At 43.4% G+C, this 16,672-nt stretch overlaps 1 protein-coding gene across 2 annotated transcripts; it reads right to left on the bottom strand.

Moving 5' to 3' along the window:
* Positions 1-682: 682 nt before the first annotated feature.
* Positions 683-16,395, bottom strand: mnta (MAX network transcriptional repressor a). 2 transcript variants are annotated; one of them, XM_084558382.1, is made up of 7 exons: positions 16,136-16,395; positions 10,849-11,488; positions 10,346-10,387; positions 9,992-10,103; positions 3,762-3,954; positions 2,804-3,502; positions 683-2,694 (listed from the first exon to the last, which is right to left on the bottom strand). In XM_084558382.1, exons 1-7 carry the CDS (start codon positions 16,206-16,208, stop codon positions 2,687-2,689), a joined length of 1,767 nt encoding a protein of 588 aa, XP_084414508.1. In that variant the 5' UTR covers positions 16,209-16,395; the 3' UTR covers positions 683-2,686. The 2 variants fall into 2 exon arrangements, with proteins under 2 accessions (XP_084414508.1, XP_084414507.1); XM_084558381.1 differs by having other exon boundaries at positions 683-3,502.
* Between the last annotated feature and the right edge of the window lie 277 nt (positions 16,396-16,672).

Here is a 16,672-nt window from a genome sequence, read left to right as displayed (position 1 = left end):
TGAAGTTTTAGCGCCTGTCCACACGGAAACGCAAAAGTTTTTCATCGTTTTGGCCTTTCGTCCACACGTATCCTGTAAACGCATAGCCCTAAAACGCACTTCTCTGAAAACGGAGAGGGAAAAGACCGTTTTCGTACGTGTGGACGGGCCCTTAGTTACTTTTTTCATTACCTTGTACTTTTCATTACTTTGTTACTCGTTACCTTTTTCGTTACTTTGAATTTTTAGTTACTTTTTCGTTACTCGTTACTTTTTCGTTACTTTGTACTTTTACTTTTTTCAGTCCTCATTACATTTTTTGGTACTCCTTTTTGCATTACTCGTTGCTTTTTGTTACTCTTCGTTCTTCTTTTGGTTACTTTTTTGTTACTCGTTACTTTTTGCGTTACTTTGTACTTTTTGTTACTTTGTACGTTACGTCTGGACGTCACTCTGTATCTTTAAAAGTCAGATAAATTGATAATAGAATTGTTTGCAGTTGCAAATAACGTTGGAAATATCCTTCAGATTCTTGAAATAGAATGACAAACAGGGTTGTACAAGCAGCGATGGTTTGATGCAAATATAAACTGATCTTCACATTTCTGACGCTCAAAATATAAAATAATCACCTTGTTTAAATAAACAGCTCCAGACATTTGTAAACATAATACAATTTATTATCTTTCTTTTTTTTTTTTATAAATTTTAAATGTTACATATTTTCCCTGGCTTTTTACATAATACAGTTAGATCTAAATGCAGCCCAACATTTACAGGCTATATATACACAACTTGAACTTTCTCCATAGGGAAAACACACAAATATATTGTTGCTCCTTCAAGTATCTGTATCCCTGTAACTTTTACACATTTTGTTTTGGTGCAATATGATTTCAATAGGAAATTTTCATGAAATGTGAAGGCTGATTTATCTTTTCACTAAATTACTTCTTTAAAAAAAATCCTGCTGTAATCATATTGCATCAGATCAAAATACAAAGCAGATAAGGGCCGAATACTTTCCAAAGTGGCCGAACGTGATATGAACATGGGAAGAGGTCTGTGTAGTCGTCACCCTCCCATATACAGCACTGTACATGGTCCCAAGAAATAAAAAGAAGCTATATTATAAAATTTACATAAAACAAAAGTCATTCTACAGATGAAACAAGCATCAGTAAATCTTAAAATACAAAATCAGTTTACATTTTACATACATTTGATACTTTAATAAAGTAATCGCATTTTTGAAAAAGGGTTCGACTTCAGATGAATGCGCTACTCTATTTCTGTTCACATATCAGTACATTCAGGTTAAATTAGAAGAGCACAGTATATTGCTGTTCTGCTAAGTGCTATGTTAAACTGCAGGTTGATTGTTTATTGAGACTAGTAGACGTTTTCACAGTGCTAGCATTGGAAAAAGGATAGTCTTGAATAAACACACATTAACTGGATTTATGTTGGCTGTTGAAGTCGCTTTGTACCGATCCCCCCCATTATGAATGAAAGAACTTAAAATCTGTGCCAAACATCTTACACTTTCAGCAACTTGTTGAAGTTCACGAGCACGGAGAGCGGTGCTGTAGGTCCTCACTTTAATGGTAATCACTAAATCAACAGTCAAGATGGCAGGCAAGCATTCACAGCATGCAGACACACATCCTACTACCATTTGCCCTACAAGACAGCATAGAAACACACTTTACTATGTTTCATGGACCTTTTTATGTATTCACATTCAGTATCTCCTAATTCGCTGTCTTTACCTCACCTCACAGAATCAGGCTGATGTATGTAAACTTGCCTCTATCTGTTGTGTTTGCGTTTGGGGGGGGCGTGTATTTGTAGAAACTGACACTATTTAGCTAAATTATTTTTATATGTAGTAGCAGCCGTGGTGAAAAACATAACTTTATCCCAAAACGTATACTTGTGCTCAGTGTATAATTGCCAGTATGTCTGAATAAAAACTAGAGAGAGTTAACAATTTGATTGTAAGTCCCACGCTAAAACCCATATTTGAACAAGACTGCATATTCTACTAAGTGGTCATCGTACTTTTGATATCCAGCAGCATTACACTTCACTGGAACATTATTTCCCCCTCTACACGGTGTCGTTTTACACTAAACACAAACAGCCAGCAGGGGGAGCCATTGTTGTGTGCACCGTCACTGAGGACAGCGGCTCCAGTGCAGGAGTTGTAGTTCAGTGCATGTTTTATCTCCGGTCCTGCAGCAAGTGCCTGCTGAAGAGGAGGAGCTCCTCTGAATCACATTCTCAGTGTGCTGGTTATGGGCTCCAGCTCCCTGACGCTACACTGTCTGGACTTTGTTCTGGCAGCGCAACAGATGACAAGCGAGGGCCTAGAACTGCACCCCTGCCCACTCTGTATTACTACACACACTCAGCATGTTGACCCTCAACCACATGTAGCCTGGTGAATCCTAAATACAGGATCAAGTTACCAGGACCTGTGCTAGACTAGTACTGAAAGAGGTTTGCAGTTTGTCTGAGGATTGTTCCCAGGTTTGTGTCTGCTGTAATGCTTATGAATGATAGTAAAGTTCTGCAGATCTCGAGGTCTCCAGCAGCTCTCCTGCCCTAGCGGTGGGCTTGACGCTGGCCTGTGGTTCCCCTCTATGTCGGGGTATCTCTGCCTTACAGCCTGGTGGTCCTGCCGGTAGTGTTCAGGCCAGTTTCAGAGTGCTGATGGGGAAAGAGGGCATGGTCACCATTGTCACAGGGTTAAGCACTGTCTGACCCACCAGCTGTGGGTGGTGTGCCATCATCTGGGTGCTCACGGCTGTCTGCTTACCAACAATTGTGGCGGCTTGCTGGGCAGACGCAGTGCCGTTGATGTGAGGGTGGGTGTGGTTTAATGTGTGAGTGATATGACCGACCATAGCTGGCTGTGTGACGGCCACTGGTTGAGAGTAGAGTGCAGGTATATGCTGGCTCAGGTGAGCCACTGGGTGCACGGTGATGTGGCCAATATGCTGGTGGCCAGTGGCTAACTGCACAGAGCTAGTGGTGGAGGGGGCCAGGTGGGCAATGTGTTTGGGGCCGCCTGCCTGGATGACATGGTTGACTGCTTGAATGACTGAGGGGTGGGACACTGAAGCGTGGGCAATGACTGTGGGGTGCAGACTGGGTGTGGTCACCATCTGTGTCTGGGTGGGGATCAAGGTCTGGCTCGGGGTGGCGGGAGTGCTGGATGTAGTGGCCACGAGCGTAGGTGGAGCTGGAGGCCTGGACAGTGGCTGTGGAAGAGTCACTTGCGGCGGCGGCGGCGGCAGCAGCTGGGGCTGAGGCTGGTGCAGAGAGGCTTTGTGCTGGATGGAGATGTGCTGGGTGATGAAGGAGGTAGTGGTGGTGGGTGTCAGAGCTGGAGTCGGAGCGGGTGTCGCAGTCTTGTGCAGCTCAGGTTTCATGGTTTGAGGCACAGTGGGTAAGGCTGTCGGCTCTCTCAGTGCAGTCTCTTCATCTAGGTCATCGTCCATGATGTCTTCACCTTCTGCATCAAAAACAAATAAACGACACCGTAGTATTAGACTCAATCAATGTAAAATTTAAGAAGGTGGAAAGTGGACATTTCACAAGTCAGAACTACTCACTGACTTACTTTAAATGTAAAGATAATGGTTATACAGTATCAGGACAGCCATATATTTTACATCAGTAAAACAGGGGTGGTTAAAAGGCTCTCAGAGAATCAAACATCCAGTGCACACACCCCACACATCCCACCCATCCCACACCGACTGTCCGCCTACCTGAGGCAGTGGAGGTTGAGGCCTGGTCCTCCTCAGGCTGTACTGTCTGTCTGAGGACACGGTCAATCTCTATCACATCCATCCACTGGCTCACGTCATTCTTCAGCTCTGCTAGTCGCTGCTGCGTAGCGATCTTCTCTCTGGCCAGTCGCTCCATGTCATGCTCGTACTCCTTCTCTTTGCGCTTTAACGTCTGAAAGGAGGAAAAAAAAATAAATAAAAAATGGCGAAACTCTTATAAAATCGTGAACACAGTTAGTGACAGTTGAGGTTCCGTTCATTCGGTTGACACGTAGCGTGTAATATAATCCAAAACAAAAGTCTCGCCACAAATCTGGTCTTTGTGTGTTTTTGTTTGGCACAAAAGGTGTTGACTTAACTCCATGGTGATGACGAAAGTAATACGTAAAGATTTGCTTGGTGGTTTTGTATTACACTGCAGTACACTGATTCATGTTCCCCTTGTTAAGTAGATCAACAACTTACCTGTTAGGTATGTAGAAATAAATGATAACGCTACAACCTCATGAAGTAGCACCAACACCTCTCTGACTGTTATCAAACATTTATTTGTGCGAATACATCTTTATTTTAAGTAAAATGATTTGTAAGAGTATTTCCAAGTCGAGTTATAACTGTTTTTATTTTAGTATTAGTTCTGGATACTTCTTTTACTACTGTGAACTGAAACAGCTTTGTGGTGCAGGCCTCATATCATTTACACATATAACTTAATATCTGCTCTCACAGAGAAGCAATGAGAGCAAATCAGACGTCGGGTGTCAACCAAACTTTACAGGCCATTAATCAAGAATATGTCCGACAAATATTGATCTAATAATAAACCTTAACCGGCGTCTGGCTACAGGAGGGCGAGTTAAGGAGCAGGTGGAGGAAGAGGAAGGAGGAGAGAGACAAGGGTGGAAAGTAGGAGGTGCTTCCAGGCAATGGCTCCCTGACCTAATTTCCCTTAACCAGCCGACACATGACAAAACCAAACAAAGTCAGCTGGACTTCCTGTACGCGGCGAGAAGGGGAAAAGTTAAACCTATGAAAACTCAATAAAACGTCACCTTGAAATACCCACTATTCAGAGAGCTTCTTTCCAGATCAATAACTGCTGGATAAGCTACTTATGTTGTTGGGGATTGGTGTTATGAAATCAAGCACCGTAACTTTACACACATAATTTATCACATAACGAACGCAGCTTGGTCAAACTGTCTAGTGTGCTGTCAGGATCAGGGAAGTGACACTGTGTGAAACCTGGAACCAGCAACCTGATGACTCAGGGTCATAAAGCCTCAAAGGGTGGACTTCCTGTTAGTGTTCATACCACCGTGTACAGTGTTTGTGTGTGTGAGCGTACGGTACATGTGCAAGTCATCTTGTGTGTGTGTGAGATTAAGAAAAGGGGCATCTGTACGTGTTGTGTTTGGCCTACTTGCGTAAAAGTGTCTCTGCTAGCGTCGTCTGTGCATGTGCACCTACAGTACAATGCACATGTTCATAAATAGCAAAGGGGGACAAAAGGCGGGCCATGTGCGATTGGGCACCTGTCTCTCTAGTCCTTATCCAGGATTAGAAACGCATGGGCCAAGCGGTCTGTGCTTTGCCTGTGTCCCACTGGAGGTGTTGTCAGTCACTCAAACACAAACTCAGAGGAAGTCTCGACGACCGCTAGGCCAAGACAGAAAGAACACAAATAAGCCAGCTAAATCCACATGAACAACCCATTTAATCTAATCGCTTTAACATAAACAAACTGCAAGATTTTTGTTGTTGTGACCAATTGGAAAATCCCAGCGTAATTGCTCTCTATGCGCAATAGGTCAGTTCTAATTTTAAGTACTTATGTCCAGGCTTATTTGTGTAGCTTGTCTTGGACCAACATCAAAGTAGAATCACAGTGTTTTGAACTCACTGATTGTGCGTCTGGATATCTACAAGAATTCAAGCATTGCACCATTTCTTTTAATGGAAGAAATCTGATGAGGATGCGAACTACATTTTAAAGCTCAATGAACAGGACATAACTGAGCCCCAGTCTGAATGCGTTAACAATATCTTTGGTTTAAAAACATCATGTACTGAAATGCCTCTATCTTTTCTTTTGGTTGTCAGGGAAACAGCTGAAAACCTCTCAAGGTTTCCTCGGTAACCCTAAAAAGACCATGCAGGCTGGGTGGGTGCCTCCTTTTACCCCCATGTAGCAGGCAGTCGTATGTGAGTGGCGCCACAACTGTGCATGCAAAGAACAATGACTCATGGAGTGGGAACGAGAGAGAGAGAGGAAATGCTCCACAAACACCGAGACCCACTGAACTCTCCCTCTTTACAGTGCTGATAGTGGACAGAGCCAACGGCGTGCTTGTCTCTACAGAAGCTGTTAGTCTGTGATTACTATGCGACATGCATTAACCATGATAACTAAGTCTGTAGCAGATGGATCCCACATGACTCCATCGCCGCGTTAATCATTTCGCCAGGTTGGTAGGACACAACGTGCCAAGAACCTTTTGATTCTTTGCACATGACCGCACCCCCACGAGTGTTCAGACCCCTCTACACACAGATGAGGCCTCACCTCTCTCCGTTTGTGAAAATCTAGATCAGCGCTGAGCCAGGCTGCATTGTGTGTGCGTGTCTGTGTGTGTCTGTCTGTGTCTGTCTGTGTGTGAGAGTGCATGTGCGTGTGTGCAAGGTAAACACTGCTCAAGCTCTGTCACAAGCAATGCGAGTGCCGAGCACATGGCCCCACAGAGAGCGGGAGAGGGAGGGCGGCAAATAGCGGGGGATTGAAAGAGAGCAACACAAGCTGCACTCACTGACTCACTTTTGCAGCGGCCGGGAACAGACAGCACAAGGCTGGGTTTTCTTAAAGGGCCAGGAGCACAGGAGGCCACGTTGCAGACATGCTGCTCAGCCTGGCTGACTGATCAGGCTCCTGCAGGTCTTGTGACAGTATGGTAACCATAAACCCTTGTCTTACTGCGTCTTCAAGCTGTTAAGAGAACTTCACGTGATGCCTGCCTTCAACAATTAAAGACTTGTCTGTGGGGGGAAAGAAAATGCCTAGTTTTGCACATCATTCCTTGTGTGCAAGCTGATGTTGGTCCTAGCTGGCCTAATTACCTCATTTTGGTTAGTCAGCTGGTCACTGGTCCAAGATACTGGAGCTGTGTTCACATTAGTTCTCATCATGTAAAACAGCTGGGCAAGATTTAAGATTTTGTTTCAGCAATAGTCTTGAGTTTTACAAAAAGTTTTATAAAGACAACACTTTAAAAGATCTTTTTTAACAATATACTACAAAGCAGAAATGTGTCGATATTAAACAACACAGATCCGGTTGTTCCTAACATTCACAGGCTGAATGGATATGAAAATGTCAAAGGAATTAGTGCAGCTATGTTTTAAGGCAAGGCTTCAAAGGAAACATCAAGGTATGTGCACAATGACTTGAAACCAACAGACAATGCCACCAATATTAAACGTTTTTTTAACTTATCCATATCTACCAGATGGCCCGCCACGTTTCAGACTGGCATTTGTGGACAAGCAGTAGAGGAACAAGTTCAGTCAGCTTTCAGGGGAAATGAAGCGCGAGTGGAGTAAACTGAGCCTTGTGTTTACCGCTCCATGCTCCCTCCCTGCTGCTGGCAGCTAAGCCTTGTGGTATGGCAAGTCCTGCCTGTTGCAGGGCTGGGCGGGGGCCCAGCACGGGGGGGTGACGTCACGCGGCTCAGGCTAGCCATGTGCTTGCTGCTCATGTGGCCTTAAAAGCTCAGAGAGGCAGGATAGAGGAAAGGAGGGGGAGTAGGGAGGAGGAGCGCTAATGCATCAGGGCTTATTTTACAGCCCTGGCATGCAAAGCTCAACGACAGACTCAAGGGGAAACAAGATGTAAGACCTTTAAGTAAAAACCAGATCCCATGTATAACCAAGATAACATAAATAATTAGTTTATGTAACATTTCTTGTAACTGCAGAGTCATTTCACTTCAAATGCAATGAGGAAGTGAAATTAAATGTACATAGCTGTTGCCCAAGTTTGTGACTTTCTGTGGAAAACTGATAAAATCCATATTTTATTTAACCATATTTATTTTCAGAAAAACTCTGCTCAACGTCAGATGAACACTCAAGTTTACATGCAAGATGCTGAGTGTGAAGCTTGTCATTTGAGCCGCTTCTAAGCTCAGTGTTTTTGTGTGCAAGCTGCCTCTCTGCTGCCAGCCCAGAGGAAGGCAAGGACAGGGGCGGGGAGGGAGGAGGCAGGGGTAGGCAGGCAGGACACGCGTTTGTACCACCCATGTCAAGATGCCAGTGTGCGCACGTGTTCAGTCTTTATTTGGGCGTCCCATCACCCAAAGTTCCCTTCTTTTTACTCCACCCCTCCAAAACAAAACAACACCAGCCTGGCCAATGAAAAAAGCCACCTTGCGACTAAGCGGCACGTACGAGTAAACTCACAAAAGCAGCTAAACTGAGGTGACCTCCCGTACTCAGACTGTTAAAGCACAGGGTTAACTGAATCCAGCTAGAATTGGTGACAACTTTGAATTAAATGTTACCCGTTATGAAAGCTTTTCTTGCTCCATTTTCTTTAAATACAGCCATTGTCAAACTCAGCTGTTGATAGGAGGAAGAGACAGGCAGGTCAGTCTGCCAGGCGAACACGCCACACACACACACACACACACACACCGTGTTGCTTAATCACAGAGAGGGGCACAGGGAGGGAGATTGGGTGACAAGCTACGCACCCACGCTGTCCTAGTTTCCCTCAGTATCCACACACAGAGAGGAATTACCAGACTGCCGCTTCTCAGAGCATCAAACCAGCAGCTTCTCTTTAATATTAACATTAGTAGACCTGCACCACAGTTATATAATAAGGGATATGAACAATAGAGAGATGGTTCTTTCATAGCGACCTTAAAAGCTTAGTATAATGTCATAACAACCAAATAAAACGACTGCAGCATCAGCGTACAAATATAATAGCCTTGTAAAAGCTGGTACTGACTTGAGCCCATGAGTGAACAGCCACCCGACAGAATCTACCGATAAAGGAAAAGGGAGAAATGACCCCACAGCCGACACTCCGACGCACTCAGCAGCACAGTCACAGTCTGAAAGAGTTAGTCTAGGCCAGTGTACACCAGCTGTTTACAGCCAGGATACTCTCACAGAGCGTCTGACCCACACACACACACACGGCGAGTCATTGGTGGAGACGGCGCACATGCAAATTTAACAATGGCGCAAACGAGAAAGCCTCAGACTAAATTCTGCTTGAGCATCAAGCAAGAAGAAGCTGAATAGATTACCAATTATAGACAAAATCAAATTCCAAAGCTGGTAAAGATAACCCATAATTACATTCGCCGTGGCCAGATCGTAACTCCTTATTTAGAAGCGTATACACGCTACAAAAACCATTATAATAACATACTCGTCGTCTGTCCTCCTGTTGCTGACATTAAAGAGACACACTGTTCCACGGATGACGCTGATCAGTCTGCTGGGATTCAACAAAGGGGCACAGCTCTTCAGGCATGTTTGTATGTAGCTGGTTCACGACAATACGCTACCAGGATAACAGGCGTTTGCATTTGCATGGATAACAATCACTGCTGACTTCAACTTAATAAGAGTCCTGCTTTAACACAAACAGGTAGTGAAACAAGTGCGGCCTTCGTCGTGTGACGCGTGCTCTGCAGTCGGCCACTGAAATATTGCGCACTCGTGACTTTGTGGTAAACACAGGGCTAGATGGAGACTTCAGCATGTATTAAAAACAAATCCTATATCCATGTTGCACCCTGCGTCTTTTCTTCCTCGCTTATATTTCTAAAAAATAATCACTTTCCAAACACACTCAATTTTGTGGAAAGCAGGAATAAGGAAATTTCTCCTGTTTCAGCCTCTCAGATGAGTAATTTTGTCTTTTACAGAAACTCTTTTGGCTTTTGGAACATCGGCCTTTGGTGCCTGGAACTATTTGATACGAACAAACAACGTCTTTTGAAATACGGAAACAAATCCTGATAATTACAGCTGTGATCATGGCACTCCTCCTCCTCTACTTACTTGCGGTTTGTATTTTTAAGAACGCAGCCTTCATTGTACTGTAGTAATCATGAACACCAATTAAACGTGTACAAACGAGTCTTGGCCTCCGATGAATGCTATATGCCGGCTCAGGCACTTGGCAAGCTTACCTGAATGTATCTCAGCGCACTTCTTAGCACACTCAGATTGGAGGTTTTCTTCTCATCGATGTTCGGGATGTTCTTCTTCAGAGTCTCGAAGCACTCCTTCAAATGTGCTCGTCTGACAAACACAAGACGCAGAGAGAAAACTTGAAGACAGCTGCTACACTTTGATTTATTTTAATATCAGATGACAACAGAATCTTTCTAAAGACAAGTCATTTTTGATTAAAAAGATGAAGCTCAGCATTAAACTGCTGCAAATTAACACCAGAATAAATCAATTTCAGAAAAAACTACTAATGCAAAGTAACTGCAAAGTAACTCGTAAATTATTATTCACATAGACAGGTTTGAACCCACCTGTTTTTCTCAAGCTTGTTGTGAACTTCTCTTGTGCCCGTCCTGCCAGAGCACAGAAGAGAGTACGATAAGATTTTGATGCCCAAAGGGGCAGCGTGATGAGATTAATCAAAATCAGCCGAAGCTGTTTGTGACTTTGTTTCTAGAGATTCAGTGACAGTGGCAGAACAGTTAAGCATGTCCCATGTAAAGTAGAATTCATCATCTGGGCTGAGTAATCATAAAATTAACAAACACACAGAGTACATTTTAAAATAAGGTCTTATATTAAAGCTTAGAAATTATGAGATTAACTGGACAACAGATTTCACAGATGACACAATTTTAGCAGTGCAGTACCAGTAATGTAACAGCCTTACAAATGCTTAATCTGTCTGTAAACATTTTAAAACTACTTGTAGACTTTAAATTTTTATGCACCGATATACTGACTGAAAAAATGAACAGATCAGTTGCAGCCCCAGTGTAGTTATAACGAACTTAGTCGATGGGTTTACTCTTACCCTCCAGGTCTCTTCTTGCTGTCTAGGCGGCTGTCATCAGTTGGACTCCCCCGGCTGATGGGGCCGTTCTGTAGGGGAGCCTGCTGAAGTACATGAGCCGAATGGGGGAGTAAGGCGTGTTGCTGTGGGGGTGAAACGATGGAACCGGGATAGCGCTGAACCAGCTGCTGGTGTGTCTGCTGCTGCTGCTGCTGCTGCTGCTGCTGCAGTTTAGTGTTGTTACTTTGGGTGATGAGCTGTGGGTGGTGGTGGTGGTTCTGGATCAATGGCTTGTGGTTGGTTGTCACCACATTTGGATGGTCAGGTTTGGGTTGTGGAGAGCACAGCAGAGCTGCAGCACTTTGCTCCTGCGGGGATTGAGGGTCTCTCTTAGGAGAGGCCAATGGAGGAGCAGCCGGTGGAGAGAGCGTGGCGACAGGCAGAGTGGGTGAACCTGTGTGGTTAGGAGTGACAACTGGGATAGGGATGACAGTGATGGGCATGGAGGGAGGAGGCAGAGAAGGTGCCGTGGGTGTCGGGTGACACTCGGTGAGGGGCTCCTCTGCTTTAGAAACATTGTTGATGTGTATTGTTGAGTTACAGTCCGAGTGCCTCAGCTCTGTCAGCTGCTGCAGACGCAGCTTTTCCTTTAGTTCATCCTCTGTGGAAGAAAAAAGACCCGTTAACAGAATAAATTCAGCAGCTTCCTCCCATATATACTGCAGGTACTATAAATAACAGTACCTCAAAATATGAATACTCTTTATGTTTACTTTATGGTACAAAATAACAACAACACTGCGATGTTCACTGAGATATTCAGGGCTGTATGAAGGGAAATAAACCTGGTCAATTTTATTTTCAAGCCCTCATAACAACCAAACCAAGGCCTGCTATCAGCCCAATGATAATAGCCCTGGTTATAAATGAATGAAAGTCAGAATAACAAGTCAACAACAACAATGAAACTTTACCCAAACCTCATAATGTCATTAGAACACAACACATTACTGTTCGTCAGCCATTGTTTTATCGCAACAACAGTGAATGCTCCATTACTATGAGATGAGTTTGCATGTTCAGGTTCATTTTCAGGTGATCGCTTTCTGTGGTTTAGTGTTATCTCATTTCAGCAGACGAAAAAAATTTGACTTTCTGGGCTGTTCGCTCGTCTTTTAGTGCCCCTGCCTTGTAACATGTGCGCTACACATTTGAAAAAGTCTAGCTAATCTAAGTCTAGCTTCAACACAATTAGGTTGTTGGCTCAATGGAGGTAGATCCCGCTGTAATGTAATCCCGGTCACAGTCCACTGACCAGGTTGTGCAGGGGAGGTGAGGCTGAGTCCTCCTTCCTACCAAGACACATGACTAAAATTACTTTAAAAGATCCCTGAAAACACGTTAAGTCGAAGATATAACATGTTACATACTATAAAGAGTAAAATAAAAACCCAGTTTATTTAAGTTGACAATTATTAATAAGCTTCTCAGTGTAGTTGGTGGGTTTTTACCATGTTGAAAGCAAAAGGTCTTTGAATTGATCAAACATTTTGGCTACTATTGAACAAACTCTCCTTGTAGCTACGAAAAAACCCCGGTGACATTAAAAATATAACAAAATTCATAAGTCCAGCAGACTGATGTTTCATTATGAAGGACCAGGCCACTGCAGCAGTAACACTCATACCTTCACGCAACTAGAGATCAGGAGGTGGAATAGACTGGAAAACCACTGGGTTCCCCCTAAAAACACTACACAATGTAAATATTTTATAGTGGGACGTCCCCAAAAGAACGCCAGTGTAGTTAACTGCATATTTATAGTTACACACTCATTTATCAGTTTGCTAGTAGCAGTCTAATACAACTGTCCTTCATGAAGCCAAAGGTTATAATCAGTTAATAAGTGTTCATTCAAAACTATATTTAGAAGGAAGGTTAAGGTTACTGGACTGAGAGGTTCACCCGCCTCCTGTGAGTATCACTAAACACCATAAAGACAAATCACCGCATGTAAAAAGCAATCAGTATCTTGATGACACACCAAGTTGACGGTTGTTTGTTTGCCCCTGAGGTGGGCCGCCGCTGACCCGAGCTTCCTACGCTGAGACACAGGCGATGTGGGTGAGGTCACAGTTGACCTTTGTAGTACTTTGAAGTGGGTTTGGTGTGACCCCACCTTTACACTGCAGTGGTAATAACACAGGACTGCAACTGCTTTCTGTTTCTTCACTCAATACTCCAGACTTAAAGGAGGTTCAATTTTGAATGTATAATATTTCTAAAACATAGTAATTTGAGTATATAGTGCCAAATAGAATACAAGCTAATTGTATTTGTGCAGCTGTTAAGAGTTCAAAGTTCAAGAGCATTATAGCCCTAATTTTCCACTCACAAACCTTTCACTGAGTCTTGGTGCAACTATTACAAAGCATTAAAAAAAAAAAGCCAATATAACAATATAGTCTTCTGTGGAGCAAAGCTATATTTTTACTCCTATAAAACGATGCGTATGGACAGTGATGCAACTTTCTGAACATGTCGGCTATTGTTGAAAATCATGTGAAAGTAAGAGGAGACGTTTCTCGTTCTAAAAAGCTCTCGAGATTATTTTTAAATCATGTCACGTTCGACAGCTCATTTTTTAATGTACATATGTTCTGTTGTGCTGAAAAACGTTTACTCAAAGTACATGAAAATACAAAGGTACAAAATGTTCTGGTTACTGTGCTAGCTTTCGTGAGGTGCATGTTCGGTTATGAGACTGATTATTAGGTATTGTGGCATCAACCTACACACACACACATACAAACGGGAGAGCCTCTTCGAGAGAAAACGTATGAAACAGTCACAAAAACAAGAGGGTTTCTATAGACATTATATAACTGCAGCAGCACATAGAGAAACACTGGCCTACTTTCCTCCACACAGTGACCTGCTCTACAGTAGCAGAGTGGGAGGAGGAGGAGGAGGAGGAGGAGGACTCTGCTCTCCCAATGCAGCAAGGCGGGAGGAGCAGGGAGAGGGAAGAAGCAGGAGCTCTCACTCTGTCGTGAACAAAGCTAATGTCTACACAAGGCTCAGGAACCGCAGTCCTTATCAGAATCACCCATTTACTAAACACTTCAGCTTTCACGTAATGTTCTAAATTAGCACATAACACCGGCTAGTGCAAGCTGCAACCACACAGGAAGTTAAGTGAACTGTTCAAGGTGAGCTTGTTCACTTCAGTACACCTAAGCTGCTGTGTTATCTTGTTAGCGTGAGGCAAGAGATGTTCCCTAAATTCTGCACTGGGCTATTTTCAGTCCTTTTACAAAAGTGGTTCAGCTCATCTTAAAAATATCTGTTGTCTGAGTCACATCTGCCTCAGCGTAAGAAACTACATGTTCCAAGTGGACTATTAACAGCTTCACTTCCTTGTAATGAGTTTAAATGTTATCATGGAAGAATGACCTAATGTTGTGTTTGCTATTAATGGTAGTGTGGCTGCTTTTATACACAAAGATTTTCTTTACCGAGTAGGCAGACTGGCAGCGTGGTGTAATCAGCTTTCCATAGTGTTTTTGTAGAAATAAGACTAATTTAAATAAACTAATACTTATTCCTTCTTAAACTACAATCTGAACGTTTCTCTTTGAAGTTAATAGCTAGCATGATCATTGATACTGGTTGGCACAGTATTGCACAGGGCTTACATTAAGGTCACTTGTCCCTTACATCTATTGTTACATTAAATCTTAATCTTTATGACTATAATTCCACACCCTGTAATGGCTTTTAATATGAGTCTATTACCTATGACACATTCATACTTTGAGATCATTGGTATACAAACACAGCACTACAAGGAATGTGGGACGTTTTTTTCTGAACTGGAGAGTGTCCTCAAAATGTGCTGCTGATGTACGCTGTTCTCCCATAGTGTTAAAATTAAAAGTGGATGCTGGTAAAACAGCCACAGAGCACTATGGGAGTGTAGAGAGAATGTATTCCTTGACAAAACATTTTGCCATACCTTGGTTTTCAGTGACGTGTGACTGAATCACTGTCTTTCTTACTGGGCAAGTGTGTCAAACCAAACAAGGTTTGGTTTCGGTTGTCTGGATTGTAAAAGTCTGCGTCTTATTTTTGTATATTGACTGCAAGAATAGTATGTCTACACGCTGTTTTGAGCTTCAGGACTTTTGTCTTGTTGGTGTAACACACTCTAAAAGTTTTTTTTTTTTTAACACAATTAGTACACAAATCGTGTTTTCATAGCGTGAGATGCGCAGGTTGCAAAACAGGCTACGTTCTGTAGTGAGTCATCTTCTCCATAAACAATCTTTGGGAGGGGTTGCCCAGCACGCACGTGGTGAAAGGGGCGGTGTCACCACTGCTGCTAACACACGGGGGGGGGGGGGCGTGGCCTGCGGATACACGTCATCGACAGACACTCAAAGCCCTCCACCACGAGCGTCTGAAAGGCCAGAGTTTGTTGTCGTTTTTTTTTTTTTTTTTTAAATAAACAACGCACGAGCAGACCGAAACATGGAGACACACGTTGTTAAAGCGCTGCAACACGTTAAACGGTGAAGCAGCGGTGGATGATTGAGCCGCACAGATGTGTGTATGGGAAGCCTGACAGCCAGAGACACTTGATCCCCAGCGGACGATGTCAGGTCATTATGTAAAACGAGTTTGGCATTCCCTGCGCCACCGCCCTTTACCCCCTCCGCGTTTTTTTTTTTTTTTCCCATTTTTTTTTATTTTAAATGTTTCGAAGCAGCGCGTGCAGTTCGTCGTAATGACAGACTGAAGCAAAAAAAAATGAGAGGATCGGAAACTTAACAGTGACGCTGCATGTTAACTGTCTATGCAGCAGGTTTCAATGCAGTAACTCCTGACGCTGCAGCAAAAACCCCTCGTAGCTATGCTTCACAGCTATTTCTGATTTATGTTATTTAGGTTAAGACGCAGACTGCTACACGAACCAAAGAAGGGATTGACTAAATTCCGCAACAGCGTCTGCAAATCAAAATGAATATGAAAGTAAAACTTAAACGCCACCGACGGACTGAGACGCATTTCTTTCCATTGTATTTTTTTTTTATATATATATAATTCAAAAGCACTACGACGAAGGTGCATATTGTAATTAGTTCATAAATGGCGCTGGGAAAATAACCATAAACGGGGATTATCTGTAACTGAGCAAACAAATAGTTCAGCCGCGCATCTCATTGAATGTTTGAACTGCGTTACAAATTATATTTCCTGGTTACCCGTGTTGGAAAACTGTATTTATAATAAAATACAAACTTACCACGTGCTTTCTGTTGTTGCTGGGCTTGCAATTCCAAAAACTTGGCTGCTTCCAGGAGCGTTTCGATGCTCATTTCTGTCCAGTTGGAGAGACTGGCTTAGTTCTGAAGAGAAAAGCGGCAAAGCGAATGCGATGTGCGCCCGTGTACTACAGGGAGAGGTCCCCAGTCTAAAGCTGGAAAAAAAAAAGGGTAATCGGATACCCCCTCGGTAGAAACTACCACTTACGTAGAAGAGTTACAAACAAGATGGCGCTCAAAGTAGTACGAACAAATAAGGTTTGTGAATCACGCACCGTTTGTAACCGCCCACAGACAGACGCCCTCCCTCCCTCCCTCCGTGTGCTGCTTCGGAGAGAAAATGGCAAAACACGGAACACAATGTGTGGACGGTGTCTGAGCTCCAACCCCCGCAGTGGTGAGCTCCGGGCTGAGTCATGCCCCTGACTGTCGGTGACCGCTGTTCATTTTCACTTGCTGGAAAAAAAATTTAACCAAGCGCTGCTCGGAGCCATTAGCGGCCACGAGCGCTCACTGTT

This window comes from Chelon labrosus (assembly GCF_963514085.1).
Source record: "Chelon labrosus genome assembly, chromosome: 13".
In the NCBI taxonomy this organism is placed as follows: Eukaryota; Metazoa; Chordata; class Actinopteri; order Mugiliformes; family Mugilidae; genus Chelon; species Chelon labrosus.
The sequence above is the reverse complement of the archived record's forward strand: the minus strand, read 5'-3'. Positions and strand labels throughout refer to the sequence as shown.